At 34.9% G+C, this 18,849-nt stretch overlaps 2 protein-coding genes across 6 annotated transcripts in view; both read right to left on the reverse strand.

Annotated features, from left to right (window-relative positions):
- Window positions 1-18,388, reverse strand: part of LOC111191728 (alpha-1-antitrypsin 1-2) — a 313,064-nt gene extending 294,676 nt beyond the window's left edge. For 2 of the 5 annotated variants that reach the window (XM_049470329.1, XM_049470328.1), the window contains exons 1-5: window positions 8,741-8,892; window positions 7,142-7,755; window positions 5,384-5,651; window positions 4,647-4,794; window positions 3,515-3,723 (exon numbers count right to left, since the gene is read on the reverse strand). In XM_049470329.1, the coding sequence (XP_049326286.1) occupies window positions 3,526-3,723; window positions 4,647-4,794; window positions 5,384-5,651; window positions 7,142-7,755; window positions 8,741-8,886 (1,374 nt within the window). In that variant the 5' untranslated portion in view covers window positions 8,887-8,892 and the 3' untranslated portion in view covers window positions 3,515-3,525. Of the gene's footprint in view, window positions 1-3,430; window positions 3,724-4,646; window positions 4,795-5,383; window positions 5,652-7,141; window positions 7,756-8,740; window positions 8,893-17,153; window positions 17,226-18,297 lie in introns of those variants that run through there. The other 3 variants (XM_049470330.1, XM_049470331.1, XM_049470327.1) reach the window with 3 other exon arrangements.
- On the reverse strand, window positions 10,000-18,388 carry LOC103022745 (serine protease inhibitor A3M). Its single transcript, XM_022667426.2, has 5 exons — window positions 18,298-18,388; window positions 14,902-15,515; window positions 14,107-14,374; window positions 13,426-13,573; window positions 10,000-10,285 (listed from the first exon to the last, which is right to left on the reverse strand). The coding sequence occupies exons 2-5, from the start codon at window positions 15,503-15,505 to the stop codon at window positions 10,085-10,087; spliced, it is 1,221 nt and encodes a 406-aa protein (XP_022523147.2). The 5' UTR covers window positions 15,506-15,515; window positions 18,298-18,388; the 3' UTR covers window positions 10,000-10,084.
- Window positions 18,389-18,849: the final 461 nt, after the last annotated feature.

Here is an 18,849-nt window from a genome sequence, read left to right on the forward strand (position 1 = left end):
TATCTCAAGATAATGAGGTATTTAAAAAAATAAGTAGTATCTCAGTAGCAGTATCTCATAGCATGATCTTAAGATAATGACTTGGTATATAAAATAGTATAAAATAACTGTGCATCTCAGTAATAAGATTTTAAGTATCTCAAATTAATGGAAGTGTCTTATAATAACAAGATAGTATCTTATGAAAATGACTTAATATCTCAAAGTAAAGACTTGCCATCCTAGAATTTTCAGAGAAAGCCTTAGTATCCCAATAATAGCCTCAAAACAATGATAGTATCTTAAAATAATGACATAGTATCTGAACATTATGACTTAGTATCTCAAGATAATGAGGTGTCTTGATAACTACTTAGTATCTCATAGCAGTAGCTCAAAGTTTATTGATGTAATGATGTAGTATATAAAATAGTGACTTAGTATCTCAAGTAAAAAGATAATGTTTCTCAAAATAATGACAGTCTTCAAATAACGAGATAGTATCTTATGAAAATGACGTAGTATCTCAACATAAAGACTTGCCATCCCAGAATTTTAAGAGAATGCATCAGTATCCCAATAATAACCTCTAAACAATGATAGTATCTTAAAATAATGACATAGTATCTGAAGATTATGACTTAGTATCTCAAGATAATGAAGTGTTTAGATAACTACTAAGTATCTACTAGCAGTATCTTAAAGTGTCTTGATGGAATGAATTAGTATATAAAATAGTGACTTAGTATCTCAGTAAAAGATATAGTTTCTCAAAATAATCACAATGTGTTAAAATAACGAGATAGTATCTTATGATAATGACTTAGTACCTCAAAGTAAAGACTTGCCATCCCAGAATTTTAAGAGAACGCCTTAGTATCCCAATAATAGCCTCAAAACAATGATAGTATCTTAAAATAATGACATAGTATCTGAAGATTATGACTTAGTATCTCAAGATAATGAGGTGTCTAGATAACTACTTAGTATCTCATAGCAGTATCTCAAAGATTCTTGATATAATGACTTACATCAAGTATATAAAATAGTGACTTAGTATCTCAGTAAAATATATATTTTCTCAAAATAATGACAATGTCTTCAAATAACGAGATAGTATCTTATGATAATGACTTAGTACCTCAAAGTAAAGACTTAGTCATCATCATCAGTGCCTGTTATGCCGGTCGGCACATAGGGCAGCGACAAAGGTCCTCCACTTTTGTCTGTCCTGGGCCAGTTTCCACACAGTGCCCCAGCTGTGGTTTAGGGCCTTCATTTCTGCCTCCACAGTTCGTCGCCAGGTGTTCTTAGGCCGGCCCCGCTTGCGTTTTCCCTCTGGAGTCCAGCGTAAGGCAGTTTTTGTGATGGAGTTGTTCCCGCTTCTGATGGCGTGGCCAATCCAGCGCCATCGTTTCCTCATCAGTATGGTGGTCATACTCTCCTGTCCACACTGGATAAGCAGCTCCTCATTGGAGATTGTCCTTGGCCAAAAAATGCCCAGGATTCTTCGTAGGCTTTTGGTGTGGAAGACTGACAGTTTGTTAAGGTCGTTGTCAGTCATTCGCCAGCATTCCGAGCCGTACAGAAGAGTGGACAGGACCAGACTCTGGTAAAGTCTCAGCTTGGTGTAGATGCTGTACTGGGTTGTCTTCCCGATGGTTAAAAACTTCACCTACTTGGGCAGTGTAGTTAAGCTAGATGGAGGAGCAGGCTGTGACATCCAAAACAGACTGAGCAAAGCCAGGGGCATCTTCTGTAGCCTAAGTAACAAAGACTTAGTATCAGAAGATTATTACTTTGTATCTCAAGACAGTTACTTAGCATATCAAGAAATTACTTAGTATTTCATTGTAATGAAAAAAAATCTCAAAATATTGACAGTGTCTGATATCGAGATAGTATCTCACAATAATGATTTATTATCTCAAAAGAAAGCCCTGCCATCTCATAATTTTAAAATAATGACTTAGCATCTCAAAATAATGATATAAGTCAATATTTATATTATAAGACAATGCAGTATCTAAAAAATAATGCCTTAACCCTTTCAGACCTGAATTATGTGCCAGTGTTGAAAAAGATATTAATAGTAATAGCAATGCTGTTTTCTGTCTGCAATGTACAAAAAGGAAGACTCTAATATTATGATATAAAATCTATATTAACACTGAATCCAATTAACTAAAATAAGTAACTGTTTTTATGTCAATTGGATTAGAGGCCTGTACTTAACATTTTTATTTTAGATTTGATATTGACCTTTTTGTTTACAAGCCATCCCTAAACACTAAAATAAACATGGTAAAAATATAAAAAAAGTATTCTACGTTTTTTTTTTTTTTTTCCAGTGCAGTGGGCGAGCTTAGATATTGTTTCATTGGCTTATAAAGTTTTTTTTTTGGCTTGTTTATATTCTACTCTAATTGAAAACAGCTCTCAATTAGTGTTATGTGCAACAAAACATTTGAAAAAATAAGAAAATACATGATATCCATTGTAATGGACGCAGGGTCTGAAAGGGTTAAATTATATTTAATTGTTTTGAGATATTAAGATAATGAGATTTTAAGATAATGACTTGGCATTTGAAAACAGTATCTCAATAATACCTCAAAACAACAATACTATCTTAAAACAATGACTTTATTTAATGAGTTATTTAATGATAATAAGATAAGATAATAAGATAAGTATCTCAAGATCATTCAAAACAATGAGATAGTATGTCAGTATTGTGCCTTAAAAAAAACCAAAACAATGAAATAGTCTCTCAAAATATGAAATGATTGAGTAATTCCATGGTATCTTAAACCAATGAGATAGAATCTCAAAATAATTACTTAAAAACAATGAAATAAAACATAAAACAACAGAAACAATAGTGAAAATAGACTTGTTGTTTTACAAACAACTCCGGTTGTAAAGAAAGAATAAACCCTAAGGCTAAACAGGATTTCTTTCATGTGTGGTAATTCAGTAAGTTTAAAGACTTCATGGCTGAATCTAAAATAATATTTAAAAAAAAATCATGATAAAATAGTTTATCACTATTCCATGTGTGTTTTGTTTTGTTGCAAAAAAAATGAAATTGTGCTTATTATGCAGTTATTAATCAGTGATGAGTATGGATTTAATGAGTTTCTGCATCGGTAAATTAGGCCTGCACTGCCACCTAGCAGCTGAATGATGAACTGCAGTGTGCTGTGATGATACATTGAAAAGTTACTTTATTTCAGTAATTCAGTTCAAAATGTGAAACTCTTTTATTATATATATGTATTAAACACACAGAGTGATCTATTTTAAGCGTTTATTTATTTTATTATTGATGATTTTGGCTTACAGCCAATGAAAACCCAGAAATTAGTGTGTCAGAAAATTAGAATATTATATAAAATCAGCTGAAGTTGAATATTGATTTCTTATAGAGAGTACAGAGAGAAATTGCCTCAGTTGAAGTGATATTTTATTTTTTTTAAAACATGTTTGCAGATATTTTACATGTTTTCAAGAATTTCTTTTTTTTTAATACAATTTCCACTGTCAGTTCATTTGTTTTGATGGATCGACAATTTTCCCCATAAAGAGGACATTCTTCGTTTTCTGGTCAATAATAAAGATCATAAAGGGACGATTAAAGTTCAAAACTTCTGTGATCCCTTTGGGCACCAGGCGCATTCTAGTCACAGCAGTAGCAGTGGCTCCAGTTTCATCAACATCCAGACTGGCTTGTTGGACGGCCTGAGGAAGAAAAGTGGGATTTTTTTTTTTTTTTAATAATTAACTACTTGAAAAATAATGGGAAATCAGGTATTTGAGAAGAGCTGCTGCTCCATGTAACTTAAACAGATGGCATCAGATCTCTGCTGGGGTCTCCACTTAATAAATAAATCAACAAACAATCAATATATGCAGGATATACACCAATCACGCATAACTATCGATTTATCTACTGCAGGGGTGTCCAAACTTTTTTTGTTGGGGGACAGAAGGAGAAATATATTTGAAGTCACGGGCCACACTCTGTAATAAAACAAATAATGAAATATACCACTTTAAATAATACATTTTCCTGATTACTTTCATTTACACATCATTTTACTTTATCTTTGACAGTGTTGTGTAAACTAAGATTTTTCAAATTGATGTTTCATTTCATGATGTCTCTTAACATTCCTAACTCCTTAATTATGGCAACTTTTAGACTCTTTGGCCCGTTTTTCTGCGCTAGAAATGCGTACTCTCTCCGCTTTTAGACTCTTTGGCCCGCTTTTCTGCGCTAGAAATGCGCACCCTCTCCTCTTTTAACAGCGGGCCAACTTTCATTCTATTTCTAAAATACCTCGCGGGCCGCTCCAAAAAAGGAAACGGGCCGCAAATGGCCCGCGGGCCGTAGTTTGGACACCCCTGATCTACTGTATATTTCAGCTACACTGAGCACATAGGAGTTCTATAATTACAGACTATAGTGTGTAGACCCAACATGACCACCACAGAGAAGCTGTTGTTTGGGTGGTAGGTCTTTCTCAGCATTAGGACATGGTACCAGTATTTTTACTGAGGTTTAAAATAAATAACCAAGTTATTACAAAATTATAAGTAGGGAAAGTAAATTGCATAAAACATAATACCTAGAAAATCACAATGCAGATTCACATCCTTACCTCAGAAACGAGCAGTTGTTCTTTAGATGAAATTCCACTGAAGTTTGCTTTATCTGTAAACATATCCTTCATTCCCATTCCACTCAGGTTGTTTTTTAGAGAGTAGGATGTTTTAATAGAGAATTTAGGGACATAGATTTTATACATCCTGCAGAAACAGAAAAAAAAAAACATACATACAGTATATTTCAGAGATTAACATTTGTACAGAAACTGACGGACCGTCGTTTAACCAGCTCTTGACGGACCTTACATATATTAGGGGTGGGAATCACAGGGCATCTCACGATACAATATTATACGTTGCCCATGATAACAATGGCAAGATAATTTCCCATGATACTTCAGAACATCTATGTAATATGAGATTTTTTTTTTTTAGTCAAAATGGCACTGCTAAGGTATGTATGATATTTATGATAGGAATAGCCCAACTGAGGTAAATGTATAGCTAGAATAGCCCTACTGAGGTAAATGACTGTTAGAGCAGCATTACTGAGGTACATGTATGGCTAGAATAGCCCTAAATGACTGTTAAATGTATGATTAAAATAGCACTACTGTGCTAAATTTATGACTAAAATTGCACTGCTGAGGAAAATGATTATTGGAATAAATGTATGACTATTGCTGAAGAGGGTAAAATACTCCTAAATAAGCAAATACCAGAAATTATGGATTTATTTGATATCAGTTTCACAGAATTTAACAAATAATATTCTCCACCACCTGTTTACCTTTTACTCAACCCCCTCAGCCATTTTGTTAAGAGTTGTGGAGATACTGCTTTCTCCAGGTCGGCGAGATCGTTCTCTGGGAGAGCCAGGATCATGGATAACGAGTCGTTGTAGCTCAGAGACAGAACATTCGTAGAAAGTACTTTATCATGGCAGGTATCAAAATATTTTTCCATGTACATCATTTGAACTGGAACAGTAGTTTTATTGTCCACGTGGAAATCCCTCTCTCTGGTTTCATCGGGGTCAAAAGGGGAGCACCATTTACCTTAAAAAAAAAAACATTTGTACATCTTGTTTACATTTCACTTTAACGTCAGATAAAAGGCCCCATTGACTCCAAGTCTATTTAATTCTATTGTGACGTTTCCTCTAATGTTAGGATTGTTTTTAGCAGCTGCAGCAGTGAGGTAAGCTGTATTTGCACTGCTTAAGTAAAAGTATGATTGCACAGCAGAGGTAAATTTTGGATGAAAATAACTCTGCTGAGGTAGCTAGATAACCTAGCTAGTTAAATGTGTAACTAAAATAGCATGCCTGCGGTAAACTCATGATTAGTATGTAGCACTAATGAGCTAGATTCATGACTAAAATGGCAGTACTGAGGTAGATGTGTGGTAAGAATAGCACTACTGAGGTAAATTCATGACTAAAATGAATAGTAATAATAATTGCACTGCTGAGGTACATTAATGGTTAAAATAGCACTGCTGAGCTAAAATTCTAACAAAAATAGCACTGCTAAAGTAACAAGATAACTATAGCTGTGTGACTAGCACGGGTGAAGTAAAAGTAAATATATGGTCACAATAGCAGGTCAGAATATCAAGAGGTAAGAGGTACTACCAAGGTACATTTTATGGTTAGAATAGCCATACTGAGGTACATTTATGACTAAAATTACACTGCTGAGGTAAAGTTATGCTAAGAAAAGAAATACTGAGGTAAATGTATGACTAAAATTACACTGCTGAGAAAAGATTATGCTTAGAATAGCCCCACTGAGGTAAATGTGCACTAGAATATCGCTAAGAGGTACAACTAAGGTACATTCTATGGTTAGAATAGCCATACTGAGGTACTTTTATGACTAAAATTACACTGCTGAGGTAAAGTTAAGCTTAGAAAAGAAATACTGAGGTAAATGTATGACTAAAATTACACTGCTGAGGTAAAGTTATGCTAAGAAAAGAAATACTGAGGTAAATGTATGACTAAAATTACACTGCTGAGATAAAGTTATGCTTAGAATAGCCCCACTGAGGTAAATGTGCACTAAGAGGTAAAACTAAGGTACATTTATGGTTAGAATAGCCATACTGAGGTATTTTATGACTAAAATTACACTGCTGAGGTAAAGTTAAGCTTAGAAAAGAAATACTGAGGTAAATGTATGACTAAAATTACACTGCTGAGATAAAGTTATGCTTAGAATAGCCCCACTGAGGTAAATGTGCACTAAGAGGTAAAACTAAGGTACATTTATGGTTAGAATAGCCATAATGAAGTACATGTGTGACTAAAATTGCACTGCTGAGGTACATTTATTTTTGTAATCAAGGTACATACAACTCTGAGGTACATTTATGACTAAAATTACACAGCTGAGGTAAAGTTATGCTTAGAATAAAAATACTGAGGTAAATCTATGACTAAAATTTCTAGGCTCACTGAGGTAAATGTGGGGCCAAAGTTGCACTACTGAGGTAAATGTATGTATGTTATTGCCAATTATAAATACTCAATGAATATACATACCCTTGAAATATATATAGCTGAGCAGGTACATGAGCGTGTCGGGATCCAGATCTTGGATAAACTGGCTGATTTTGCCTCGTGTCTTGTCACTGATGTACTTGTTCATCTGCTCAGCGGTCTCTGCCTTCTTGCTGAAATCAACCGAGAAGCCGTCCGACAGATAGAAACGCTTCAGCTTCTCCAGAAACTCAGGATGAGGTTTAAAAATGTCCTGGACATACAGAGCAGTGCCCACCTCCAGATCCACATCAGTCCTCTGGTTGAGGGACTGTAAGAGGCTGAGGAAGGCTTGGTGCACCTCCTCACTGCTGAAGGTGGAGGTGTTGAACCCGAGGCCGCTGAAGAGCTGCTGATGGGTCTCTCCACCCGCGCCTAAAGAAATGGCAGCCAGAGCCACGGAGACGGACAGCGGGGAGAAGAACACGTTCTTGGATGCTGATTCTGACTGTTCCATGATGCTTTTGTAGAGACGGAAAGCAAAGTCGTTGTTTTTCTCGTGAAGCTGTAGAGTGTTTTCAGTCTGCTGCTCCAGATCTCCTCGTACAACAGGAGAAATGAGGACAGAGATAAGACACATCCACAAGAAGAGGATGCTCCTCGCCATTGTGATTTTTCTGTGGAGACAAAAATGACAAATCTTTTACCGGTATCTCAGTGGGCAAGGGTTAAAAAATGCATCTACTGCCACTAATGGGGCCTGTAGATGTATTTTCCAGAAATGTATAAAGTACTAACCAGTCAGACTTGAGTAAAAGTACAAGAGTTATATTAAAGAAAATATATAGTAAAGTACAAATGGAAACAGGAGAAAAAAATATATACTCCATTAGAGAGAGAGAGAGAGAGATAGATAGAAAGATAGATAGATAGATAGACACTTTATTGATCCCGAGGGGAAATTCTAGATGCAGATACGGTATTTTAGTACTTAAATACAGTAATGAAGTAGTTCCATTTCATTATTATTATTATTATTTTTTTTTGTACAACAAAGTCTCATGAAATGCTCCAAAATCAACTTGGAATACAACCTTTTTGTCTTTCTCCTGTAAAGTTTCTGTCTTCAGTTTCTGAATCAGTTTCTCTGATTTTGCTATTTATAGGTATAAGTTTGAGTAAAATGAACATTGTTGTTTTATTCTGTAAACTACAGACAACATTTCTCCCAAATTCCAAATAAAAATATTGTTGTAATATTGGCGGGAATAACAAAAAAGTTGCAGAGCTTTCAGACCTCAAATAATTCAAATTTTATATATCATTCATAAAGATCTAGGAGTTCAGAAATCAACAATTGCTGGAATAACCCTGGTTTTTAATCACAGTTTTCATGCATCTTGGCATCATGTTCTCCTCCACCAGTCTTACATACTACTTTTGGATAACTTTATGCCTTCACTCCTGGTGCAAAAATTCAAGCAGTTCAGTTTGGTTTGATGGATTGTGATCATCCATTTTCCTCTTGATTTTTTTTTCAGAGGTTTTCAATTTGGTAAAATCAAAGAAACTCATCATTTTTAAGTGGTCTCTTATTTTTTCCCCCAGAGCTGTATATGGTTGTGGTAAGGCTGCAAATAAGAGAAAATTTCAGAAACTCACCCGTTAACAAACAACAGCCACGTTCTCCTGTCTTCTGTAGGTCTGTCAGTAATGTAAAGAGTACTTTGCTTTGTGAAATTTGAACAGTAAACAACCTTTACCCTGTTTGTTTTTTGGATGGTTTGGTACAGAGCCATTCTAATCATTAACCAGCAGCAACTAAAGGTAGCAGGAGTTATACCGAATTTAATACAACCGAAGCAGATCAAGCACACACTGAATAAATGTGAATTTGTGTACTGGAGTTTTGTTAAATAGATTTACTTAAATGTCTGTACCGTCCAGGGAAGGATTTCAATTTTTTTGAGGATTTGATTGCATTCAGAGACAACTATGAAGAACATCCTTCAATTTTTTGCCATTTTTCTGTTTTAATATAGCTTTAATCAGGCAACTGTTGTTTAGATCAGGGGTTCTCAACTGGTTTCAGCCTGGGACCCACATTTCCTCATGGTCATTGGTTGTAAACCACTTTTATAAAATACAAACCAATTATTATTTTTTAATTGCCTTTAAACATACAGGGGTTGGACAACAAAACTGAAACACCTGGTTTTAGACCACAATAATTTATTGTGGTGACGGACAGTTCTGGTGGAAACAGGAGAGTTGAGGTGCACATTGAATTCTGCCGTGATTCGATGAGCCGTGGTTTTATGTTTTTTGGATACAATCTGGGTAAGCACCCGAACATCCCTTTCAGACAGCTTCCTCTTACAGCGTCCACAGTTAATCCTGTTGGATGTGGTCGGTCCTTCTTGGTGGTGTGCTGACACTACCCTGGATACCGTGGCTCTTGATACATCACAAAGACTTGCTGTTTTGGTCACAGATGCGCCAGCAAGACGTGCACCAACCAAATTGAACCTTCACACTCTGCTCTTACTGGTGCAATGAGTAATTAATGAAGATTGGCCACCAGGCTGCTCCAATTTAGACATGAAACCTCCCACACTAAAATTACAGATGTTTCAGTTTCATTGTCCAACCCTTGTACATATGCATGCAAAGTGACCCACTTTTGTGTCCCGACCCACCAGTTGAGAATTGCTGGTTCATATTATATATTATATAGCTGTATTACACACATTGATCTATTTTAAGCTTTTATTTCTTTTGTCTCCTCCACCAGCCTTACACACTGCTTTTGAGAGAAAGCAGTTTAGCTTTGTTTGATGGCTTGTGACCATCCATCTTCCTCCTGATTATATTCCAGAGGTTTTGAAATCAATTCTTCTGAGAGTACAGAGAGAAATGGCCACAGTTAAAGTGATATTTTATTTTTAACTTAGAGTTGCAGATTTTGTTTTCTAAAATTAAAATATATATATTTTATTATAATTTTCACATCACTTTTGATGGATCAACAATTTTCCCCATAAAGAGGACATCCTTTGTTTTCTGGTCAATAATAAAGATCATAAATGGACGATTAAAGTTTAAAACAGGAACTTCCATCCACATCATGGGAACAAAGCGCATTCCAGTCACAGCAGTAGCAGTGGCTCCAGTTTCATCAACATCCAGACTGGCTTGATGGACGGCCTGAAGAGAAAAAGTGGGATTTTTTTAATTCAAATTCGACATGTTTGTATTTTTTTGGCAGTGTGGGCAGTGTGCCAAGTCCTGCTGGAAAATGAAATCTAATAGCATCTCCATAAAAGTTGTCAGTAGAGGGAAGCATGAAGTGCTGTCAGATTTTGCAGGAAAACAAAACTGCACTGACTTTAGACTTGATAATAAAACACAGTGGATCAACACCAGCAGATGACAGACATGACTCTCCAAACCATCCAACCCTTTTCATTCTTCCTCCAGACTCTGGTCCCTTGATTTCCAAATGAAATGTAAAATGTACTGATGGTCAGTGATGGTTTGGAGAGACATGTCTCAACATCTGCTGGTGTAGGTCCACTGTGTTATATAAATAAAGTAACATTTTAATTATATTAGCTTTTTTTTTAGATGCACCTGTATATGTTTAAGTAAAATGAACATTGTTGTTTTATCCTGCAACCAACTGACAACATTTATCCCAAATTCCAAATAAAAATATCCAAAAATATCATTTAGAGCATTTATTAGCTGAAAATGAGAAATGCTCAAAATAAAGAAAAACATGCGGTGATTTCAAATAACACAAAGAAAACAAGTTCATATTCAATATTAATGTTTTAATGGTTCAGAAATCAATATTTGTTGGAATAACCCTGGTTTTTAATCACAGTTTTCATACATCTTGGTAATGTTCTTCTCCACCACTCTTACACACTGCTTTTGAGTGAAAGCAGTTCAGCTTTGTTTGATGGCTCGTGACCATCCATCTTCCTCTTGATTACATTCCAGAGGTTTTGAAATGGAATATTGATTTCTTATAGAGAGTACAAAGAGAAATAGCCACAGTTTAAATGATATTTTATTTTTTTTAAACAGAAGGTTTGCAGATTTTTTACACGTTTTCAAGAATTTCTTTTTTTTAAATATAATTTCAACTGTCAGTTCATCTCTTTTGATGGGTCGACAATTTTCCCCATAAAGAGGACATTCTTTGTTTTCTGGTCAATAATTAAGATCATAAATGGACGATTAAAGATCAAAACAGGAACTTCCATCCACGAATATGGCACAAATTTTATTCCAGTCACAGCAGTAGCAGTGGCTCCAGTTTCATCAACATCCAGACTGGCTTGTTGGACGGCCTGAAGAGGAAAAGTGGGATTTTTTTTTAAAATAATGGGAAATCAGGTATTTGAGAAGAGCTGCTGCTCCATGTAACTTATACAGATGGCATCAGATCTCTGCTGGGGTCTCCACTTAATAAATAAATCAACAAACAATCAATATATGCAGGATATTCACCAATCAAGCATAACTATCGATTTATCTACTGTATATTTCAGCTACACTGAGCACATAGGAGCACTGAGGAGTTCTATAATTACAGACTATGGTTTGTAGACCCAACATGACCACCACACAGAAGCTGTTGTTTGGGTGGTAGGTCTTTCTCAGCATAAGGAATCATGTAGTAATTTAAAAGTGTTAAACAAACCAAAATACTCTGTGAAGAAGCATTTAGGTGCTCTTATCTGGGGAGCTGTTAACTTGCAGTTTCTGAGGCTGGTAACTTTAAAGAACTTATCCTATACAACAGAGGGAACTCTGGCTCTTCCTTTCCTGGGGCGGTCCTGATGAGTGCCAGTTTCATCATAACTTTTTTTTTAATGGTCTTAGAAGTGACTGCACTTGATATTTTCAAAGTTCCTAAAATGTTTTGGATTGACCTTCATTTCTTACACTCTAAAAAACAGAGTTACGATATGAGTACTTTTTTGTACTCAAAGGTAAACTCTTAATAATTGTACCCTCAATGGTACAATATTGGTCTTTACAGGATCAAATTTGTTCCCTCTGAAGTACAAAGTCATTCCTAACAGCAAAAAGTACAAATTTGTACCATTTAACCAGCCAAAGAGTACATTCAGTATTCTGTATCACTGCACTAATAAACAATATATATATTTTAATTGCACATTTTTCATTTGAAAGCCAGACAATTTTGGATCATCAAGCTTTTGAGCCATATTTAGTTGATGATAATCTTTATAATCTTTACTGGCACAAAAATATGGGTACAAAATGGATCTGTACTTACTTTTCTTAGTGTGTAAATTATTTTTTCTTTACATAGTTGAGTAGTTCTTGCTTCTCATAATATGTATTAGAACTTAATCAAATAGGTTTATTCACTGTATACCTGTAACTCTACCTCTTCACAACTTTACAACTGATGCTCTCAAATACATTATTAAGAGACAAGAAATTCAAGTAATTAACTCTTTATGAGTTCAGCACAGCTGTTAACTGAAAGCCTGAATTCCAGGGACTACTTTATAAAGCTGACTGAGAAAATGTTTTTTTTATATAGTATACTAAATAAATCTATATTTTCTTCATAGTTTGGGTGATTTTAATATTAATCTACAGTGCAGAATTTTTTTTCATCTTCCTATTATGTGCGACATTTCATATATATATATATATATATACACAGCTCTGAAAAAAGAGACCACTTAAAAAGGGGTAGTTTCTTTGATTTTACCAAATTAAAAACCTCTGGAATATAATCAAGAGGAAGATGGATGATCACAAGCCATCAAACCAAGCTGAACTGCTTGATTGTTTTGCACCAGGAGTGCCATAAAGTTATCCAAAAGCAGTGTGTAAGCCTGGTGGAGAAGAACATGTCAAGATGCATGAAAACTGTGATTAAAAACCAGGGTTATTCCAAAAAATATTGATTTCTGAACTCTTAAAACTTTATGATTATGAACTTGTTTTCTTGACATTATTTGAGGTCTGAAAGCTCTGCATCTGTTTTTGTTATTTTAGCCATTTCTCATTTTCTGCAAATAAATGCTCTAAATGACAATATTTTTATTTGGAATTTGGGAGAAATGTTGTCTGTAGTTTATAGAATAAAACAACAATGTTCATTTTACTCAAATATATACCTATTAATAGCAAAATCAGAGAATCTGATTCAGAAACTGAAGCGATCTCTTACTTTTTGGATGCCAAAACTTAAATTAAAAAACAAGTTAATATCACAATTTTAAGTTTTAAAAGGAAATTGTATAAAACCTGTATAGTACCTTTATCACAATGCAGATTTACATCCTTACCTCAGAAACGAGCAGTTTTTTCTCAGATGAAATTCCACTGAAGTTTGCTTTATCTGTAAACATATCCTTCATTCCCATTCCACTCAGGATGTTTTTTAGAGAGTAGGATGTTTTAATAGAGAATTTAGGGACAAAGATCTCATATTTTCTGCAGAAACAAAATAAAACAGACATATCAGAGATTAACAGTTGTACAGAAACTTGACTGACCTTACATATATATATATATATATATATATATATATATATATATATATATATATATATATATATATTAGGGGTGGGAATCACAGGGCATCTCATGATACAATATTATTGCGATACGTTGCCCATGATTACAATGGCAAGACATTCCCTATGATACTTCAGAACATCTGGGTAATGAGCTTAATTTGTTTCTAAAATGACACTGCTGGGGTATGTATGATATGTATGATATGATGTGTATGGCACTGCTGAGGTAAATGTAGCAGGCTGAATTAAATATATGATTAAAATAGCACTACTGCGCTAAATTCATGATTAAAATTACACTGCTGGGGATTTCTTTTTTATTAGAGTAAGTAGACTGAGGTAAATGGATGACTATTGCTGAAAAGGGGATAATACTGGAAAATGATGGATTTATTTGGTGTCAGTTTTACAGAATTTAACAAATAACACTCTCCACTACATGTTTACCTTTTCTTCATCCACCTCAGCCATTTTGTTAAGAGTTGTGGAGATACTGCTTTCTCCAGGTCGGCGAGATCGTTCTCTGGGAGAGCCAGGATCATGGAGAACGAGTCGTTGTAGCTCAGAGACAGAACACTCGTAGAATGTACTTCATCACGGCAGGTCTTAAACATTTCTTCCATGTACATCATTTGAACTGGAACAGTAGTTTTATTGTCCACGTGGAAATCCTTCTTTCTGGTTAATTGGGGGTTGAATGGGAAGGACCACTTACCTTAAAAAAGACATTTGTTTTATATTAAACACACAGTCATGACCAGGGTGAAATTATTAATGTGAATTAGCAACATTGAGTCTGCTTACACTTGGCATTACATCACTTTGATGTCAGATAAACTTTGGCTTCGTGTCTATTTAAAGTCATATTGTGACGTTTCCTCTAATGTTAGGATTGTTTTTAGCAGCTGCAGCAGTGAGGTAAGCCGTATTTGCACTGCTTAAGTAAAAGTATGATTGCACTGCAGAGGTAGGTAATAGGTAATAGGTACTATTAAGGTACATTTATGGTTAGAATAGCCATACCGAGGTACATGTATGACTCAAATTACACTACTGAGGTAAAGTTATGCCTAGAATAGAAATACTAAAGTATGACTTTGACTACAATTCCAAGGCTGATGTAAATGTATGGTTAGAAAAGCCCCGCTGAGGTAAATGTTTGACTAAAGTTGCACTACTGAGGTAAATTTATGCATGTTATTGACAGGTGTAAACTGATGTATACTCATTAAGTATACCTACCCTTGAAATATATATAGCTGAGCAGGTACATGAGCGTGTCGGGATCCAGATCTTGGATAAACTTGCTGATTTTGCCTCGTGTCTTGTCACTGATGTACTTGTTCATCTGCTCAGCGGTCTCTGCCTTCTTGGTGAAATCAACCGAGAAGCCGTCCGACAGATAGAAGCGCTTCAGCTTCTCCAGAAACTCAGGATGAGGTTTAAAAATGTCCTGGACATACAGAGCAGTGCCCACCTCCAGATCCACATCAGTCCTCTGGTTGAGGGACTGTAAGAGGCTGAGGAAGGCTTGGTGCACCTCCTCACTGCTGAAGGTGGAGGTGTTGAACCCGAGGCCGCTGAAGAGCTGCTGATGGGTCTCTCCACCCGCGCCTAAAGAAATGGCAGCCAGAGCCACGGAGACGGACAGCGGGGAGAAGAACACGTTCTTGGATGCTGATTCTGACTGTTCCACGATGCTTTTGTAGAGACGGAAAGCAAAGTCGTTGTTTTTCTCGTGAAGCTGTAGAGTGTTTTCAGTCTGCTGCTCCAGATCTCCTCGTACAACAGGAGAAATGAGGACAGAGATAAGACACATCCACAAGAAGAGGATGCTCCTCGCCATTGTGATTTTTCTGTGGAGACAAAAATGGCAAATCTTTTACCGGTATCTCAGTGGGCAAGGGTTAAAAAATGCATCTACTGCCTCTAATGGGGCCTGTAGATGTATTTTCTAGAGGTGTACAGGGTGCAGATTATAGGGTTATTGGGGGGGTTAATACCTGTACCCTATTCTGCCTTAAATGCTGCTGTGGTAACATTACATACTACAGTACACAATAAGAAATGTATGTACAGATTTGTACTTAAAAGGGTACAAAGTTGTCGCTGGGGCTGTAACTTATATTGAGGTACAAAAAAGTACCTTTCAGTGAAAGTCTTTTTTTGTACCAAAGTTTTTGTGCCAGTAAAGATTATAAAGATTATAAACATTATCATCAACTAAATATGGCTCAAAAACTTGATCCAAAATTGTCTGGCTTTCAAATAAAAAATGTGCAATTAAAATATATATTGTTTATTAGTGCAGTGATACAGAATACTGAATGAAACTTTTGGCTGGTTAAATGGTACAAATTTGTACTAATTGCTGTTAGAAATTACTTTGCACTTCAGAGGGAACAAATCTGACCCTGTAAAGACCAATATTATACCTTTAAGGGTACAATTATTAAAAGAGTACCTTTGAGTACAAAAAAGTACTCATATCGTACCTCTGTTTTTTAGAGTGTAGATACTATTTTTGGCACTTTTAAGGTGAAACAGAACTTCAAATGGAAACCCATGTTCTGGTTTATATAGACTGTTTGTGATTTCTGCACAGCATAAACAGAGATGTGTAAAACTCTTAAAACACTTTATAGAAAAAAAAAATGTTTTAATTAAGGGAAACTGTTAAGGTTGAATGGAAATGTGTTTTAAGGCAAAAAGGAAATGTGAACAACAAACAAAAAGCTTTAGACGCTGCAGTAAATACACCTAGTGAGGCATTAGTTACTCAGATGAGTAGTTTTACAGTAAACTGCTGTATTACAATTTAAGGTAAGACTTACATCTCTGGAACTTTCTAAAAGGGGTTTGATACGAACTTTGATACTTTGATACGGGTTTGATACTGGGGGGACACATCTGTTAATAAGAATTGTAGCCCACCCTAAAGTGACTTAGAATAACATTTGTGGAATTACTTTTAATCACAAATGAACCATTTTTCCTGTACACTAAAAATGTTTATATTGGAATTTGGCCTAAAATAAGATTTGTATTTGAGTGGGGAATTTATATTGCAATTCTGATGAATCCGATAATTTATTCCAATATTTTAAATGTGTTTTAGATGTGACCAAATGTAATTTTAAGATGTAGGACAAATTATATCATCATATTACACCAAAAATATTATCCTTTTATAGAATTAATTTGTAAGCCTAATATAAATTAATGTGAGAGTAAAAAGGGTGTTGTTGAATGTATTTTTTTTAACCAGTTATAAAGAAAATATAAATATAAAGTATTTATATTTTAGTAAAATATAAATATAAAGCGTTATTTACCCACAAAAAAAATAATGACAGCACGAGAGTAACCTCTAGCGCCCACATGTTTACCAGAAGGAAGTGGATTCTGCTGGGGAATTAAAACGGGCCACACCTGTTATTTAAATTATTATTTAAATACATTTAATTAAATTATATCTTGCGCTTTCCACTCACCTCAGAGCGCCACTTTAAATGCGCGATTCACGCTGATATTCAGCAGCTGTGAATACTTCGTTGTCCTGAGGAGTCCTGGATTAATCTATACACTTATCTCTCCTGAAAACAGTTTAATTGGGTGAGTAAAGCACGTTTAAAGCTCGTTAGCTCGTAAACAAAAATATATCATAATAGCTGCAGTGTTCAAAGCACGTGAAAAAGTATTTAAAAAAAAACAAAAAACATTTATATAGCTCTAATATGAAGGCATATCGCGGTGTTGAGCTACCATATATAACCGCAGGGCAAATTCTTTCACTGCGACAGCCCTACTTACCAATTGTATCTCAATTTATTTTTAACTAATATTTGTTTAATTTTTGACACCATGTAATGCTCGAAAATCTACTTGAAATACAAAGTTTTTTCCTTCTCCTGTAAAGTTTCTGTCTTGGTAATATATATATATATATATATATATATATATATATATATATATATATATATATATATATATATATATATATATATATATATATATATATTTTAAACAAGTGTTAATATACAGCTCTGGAAAAAATGAGAGCACTTAAGTTTCTCAATCAGTCTTTCTGATTTTGCTATTTTATCTTTGAGTAATGTTGTTATGGAATAAACTACGGAGAACATTTCTCCTAAAAAATTTAAATATTGTAATTTAGAGCACTAATTGGCAGAAAAGGAGAAATGGCTGAAATAAAAAGATGCAGAGCTTTCACATCTCAAATCATGCAAAAAAAAAAAAAAAGAAAAACAAGTACATATTCATCAAGTTTTAAGAGTTCAGAAATCAATATTTGGAGAAATATACCTGTTTATTATTAAAAATTAAAATTAAAAATTTATTAAACATGCACCTTGGCATGTTCTCCTCCACCAGTCTTACACACTGCTTTTGGATGACTTTACACCACTCCTGGTGCAAAAATTCAATCAGTTCAGTTTGGTTTGATGGCTTGTGGTCATCCATTTTCCTCTTGATTATATTCCAGAGGTTTTCAATAAGGTAAGATAAAAGAAACTCATAATTTTTAAGTGGTATCTTATTTATTTATTTTTCCCAGAGCTGTATATGATTGTGGTAAGGCTACAAATGTAAGAAAACCAAATTTAAGAAACTCACCCGTCAGCAAACAACAGCTACGTTCTCCAGTCTTCTGTAGGTCGGTCAGTAATGTAAAGAGTACTTTGCTTTGTGAAATTTGAACAGTAAACAACCTTTACCCTGTTTATTTTTTGGATGGTTTGGTACAGAGCCATTCTAATCATTAACCAGCAGCAACTAAAAGTAGCAGGAGATATACCGAGTTAAATAGGTTTAGGTAGGAGTTTTACTGGCTAGCTTTACTTTCAAAAGGTTTTTGGAATAAATATCTGTACCGTCCAGGAAAGGGTTGCAATGTTGTGAGGATTTGATTGCTTTTAACAACTATTTTTAGCCATTTTTCTGTTTTAACGTAGCTTTTTTTAGGACTGCTGTTGTTTAGATCAGGAGTTGTCATCTGGTCTGAGCCCAGGACCCACATTTCCTCATGGTCATTAAGTTGCAACCACTTTTAACTGCACTGCAACTGAACTGCACAAAATTGTCATAATGTCACTTGTCTGCATATTGCTGCATTCAGAGTACATTCATAAGAATCTCTCTCTCTTTTTACCCCCAATATAAAAGACG

The sequence above is a fragment of the Astyanax mexicanus genome, chromosome 22 (assembly GCF_023375975.1).
Source record: "Astyanax mexicanus isolate ESR-SI-001 chromosome 22, AstMex3_surface, whole genome shotgun sequence".
Classification (NCBI taxonomy): Eukaryota; Metazoa; Chordata; class Actinopteri; order Characiformes; family Acestrorhamphidae; genus Astyanax; species Astyanax mexicanus.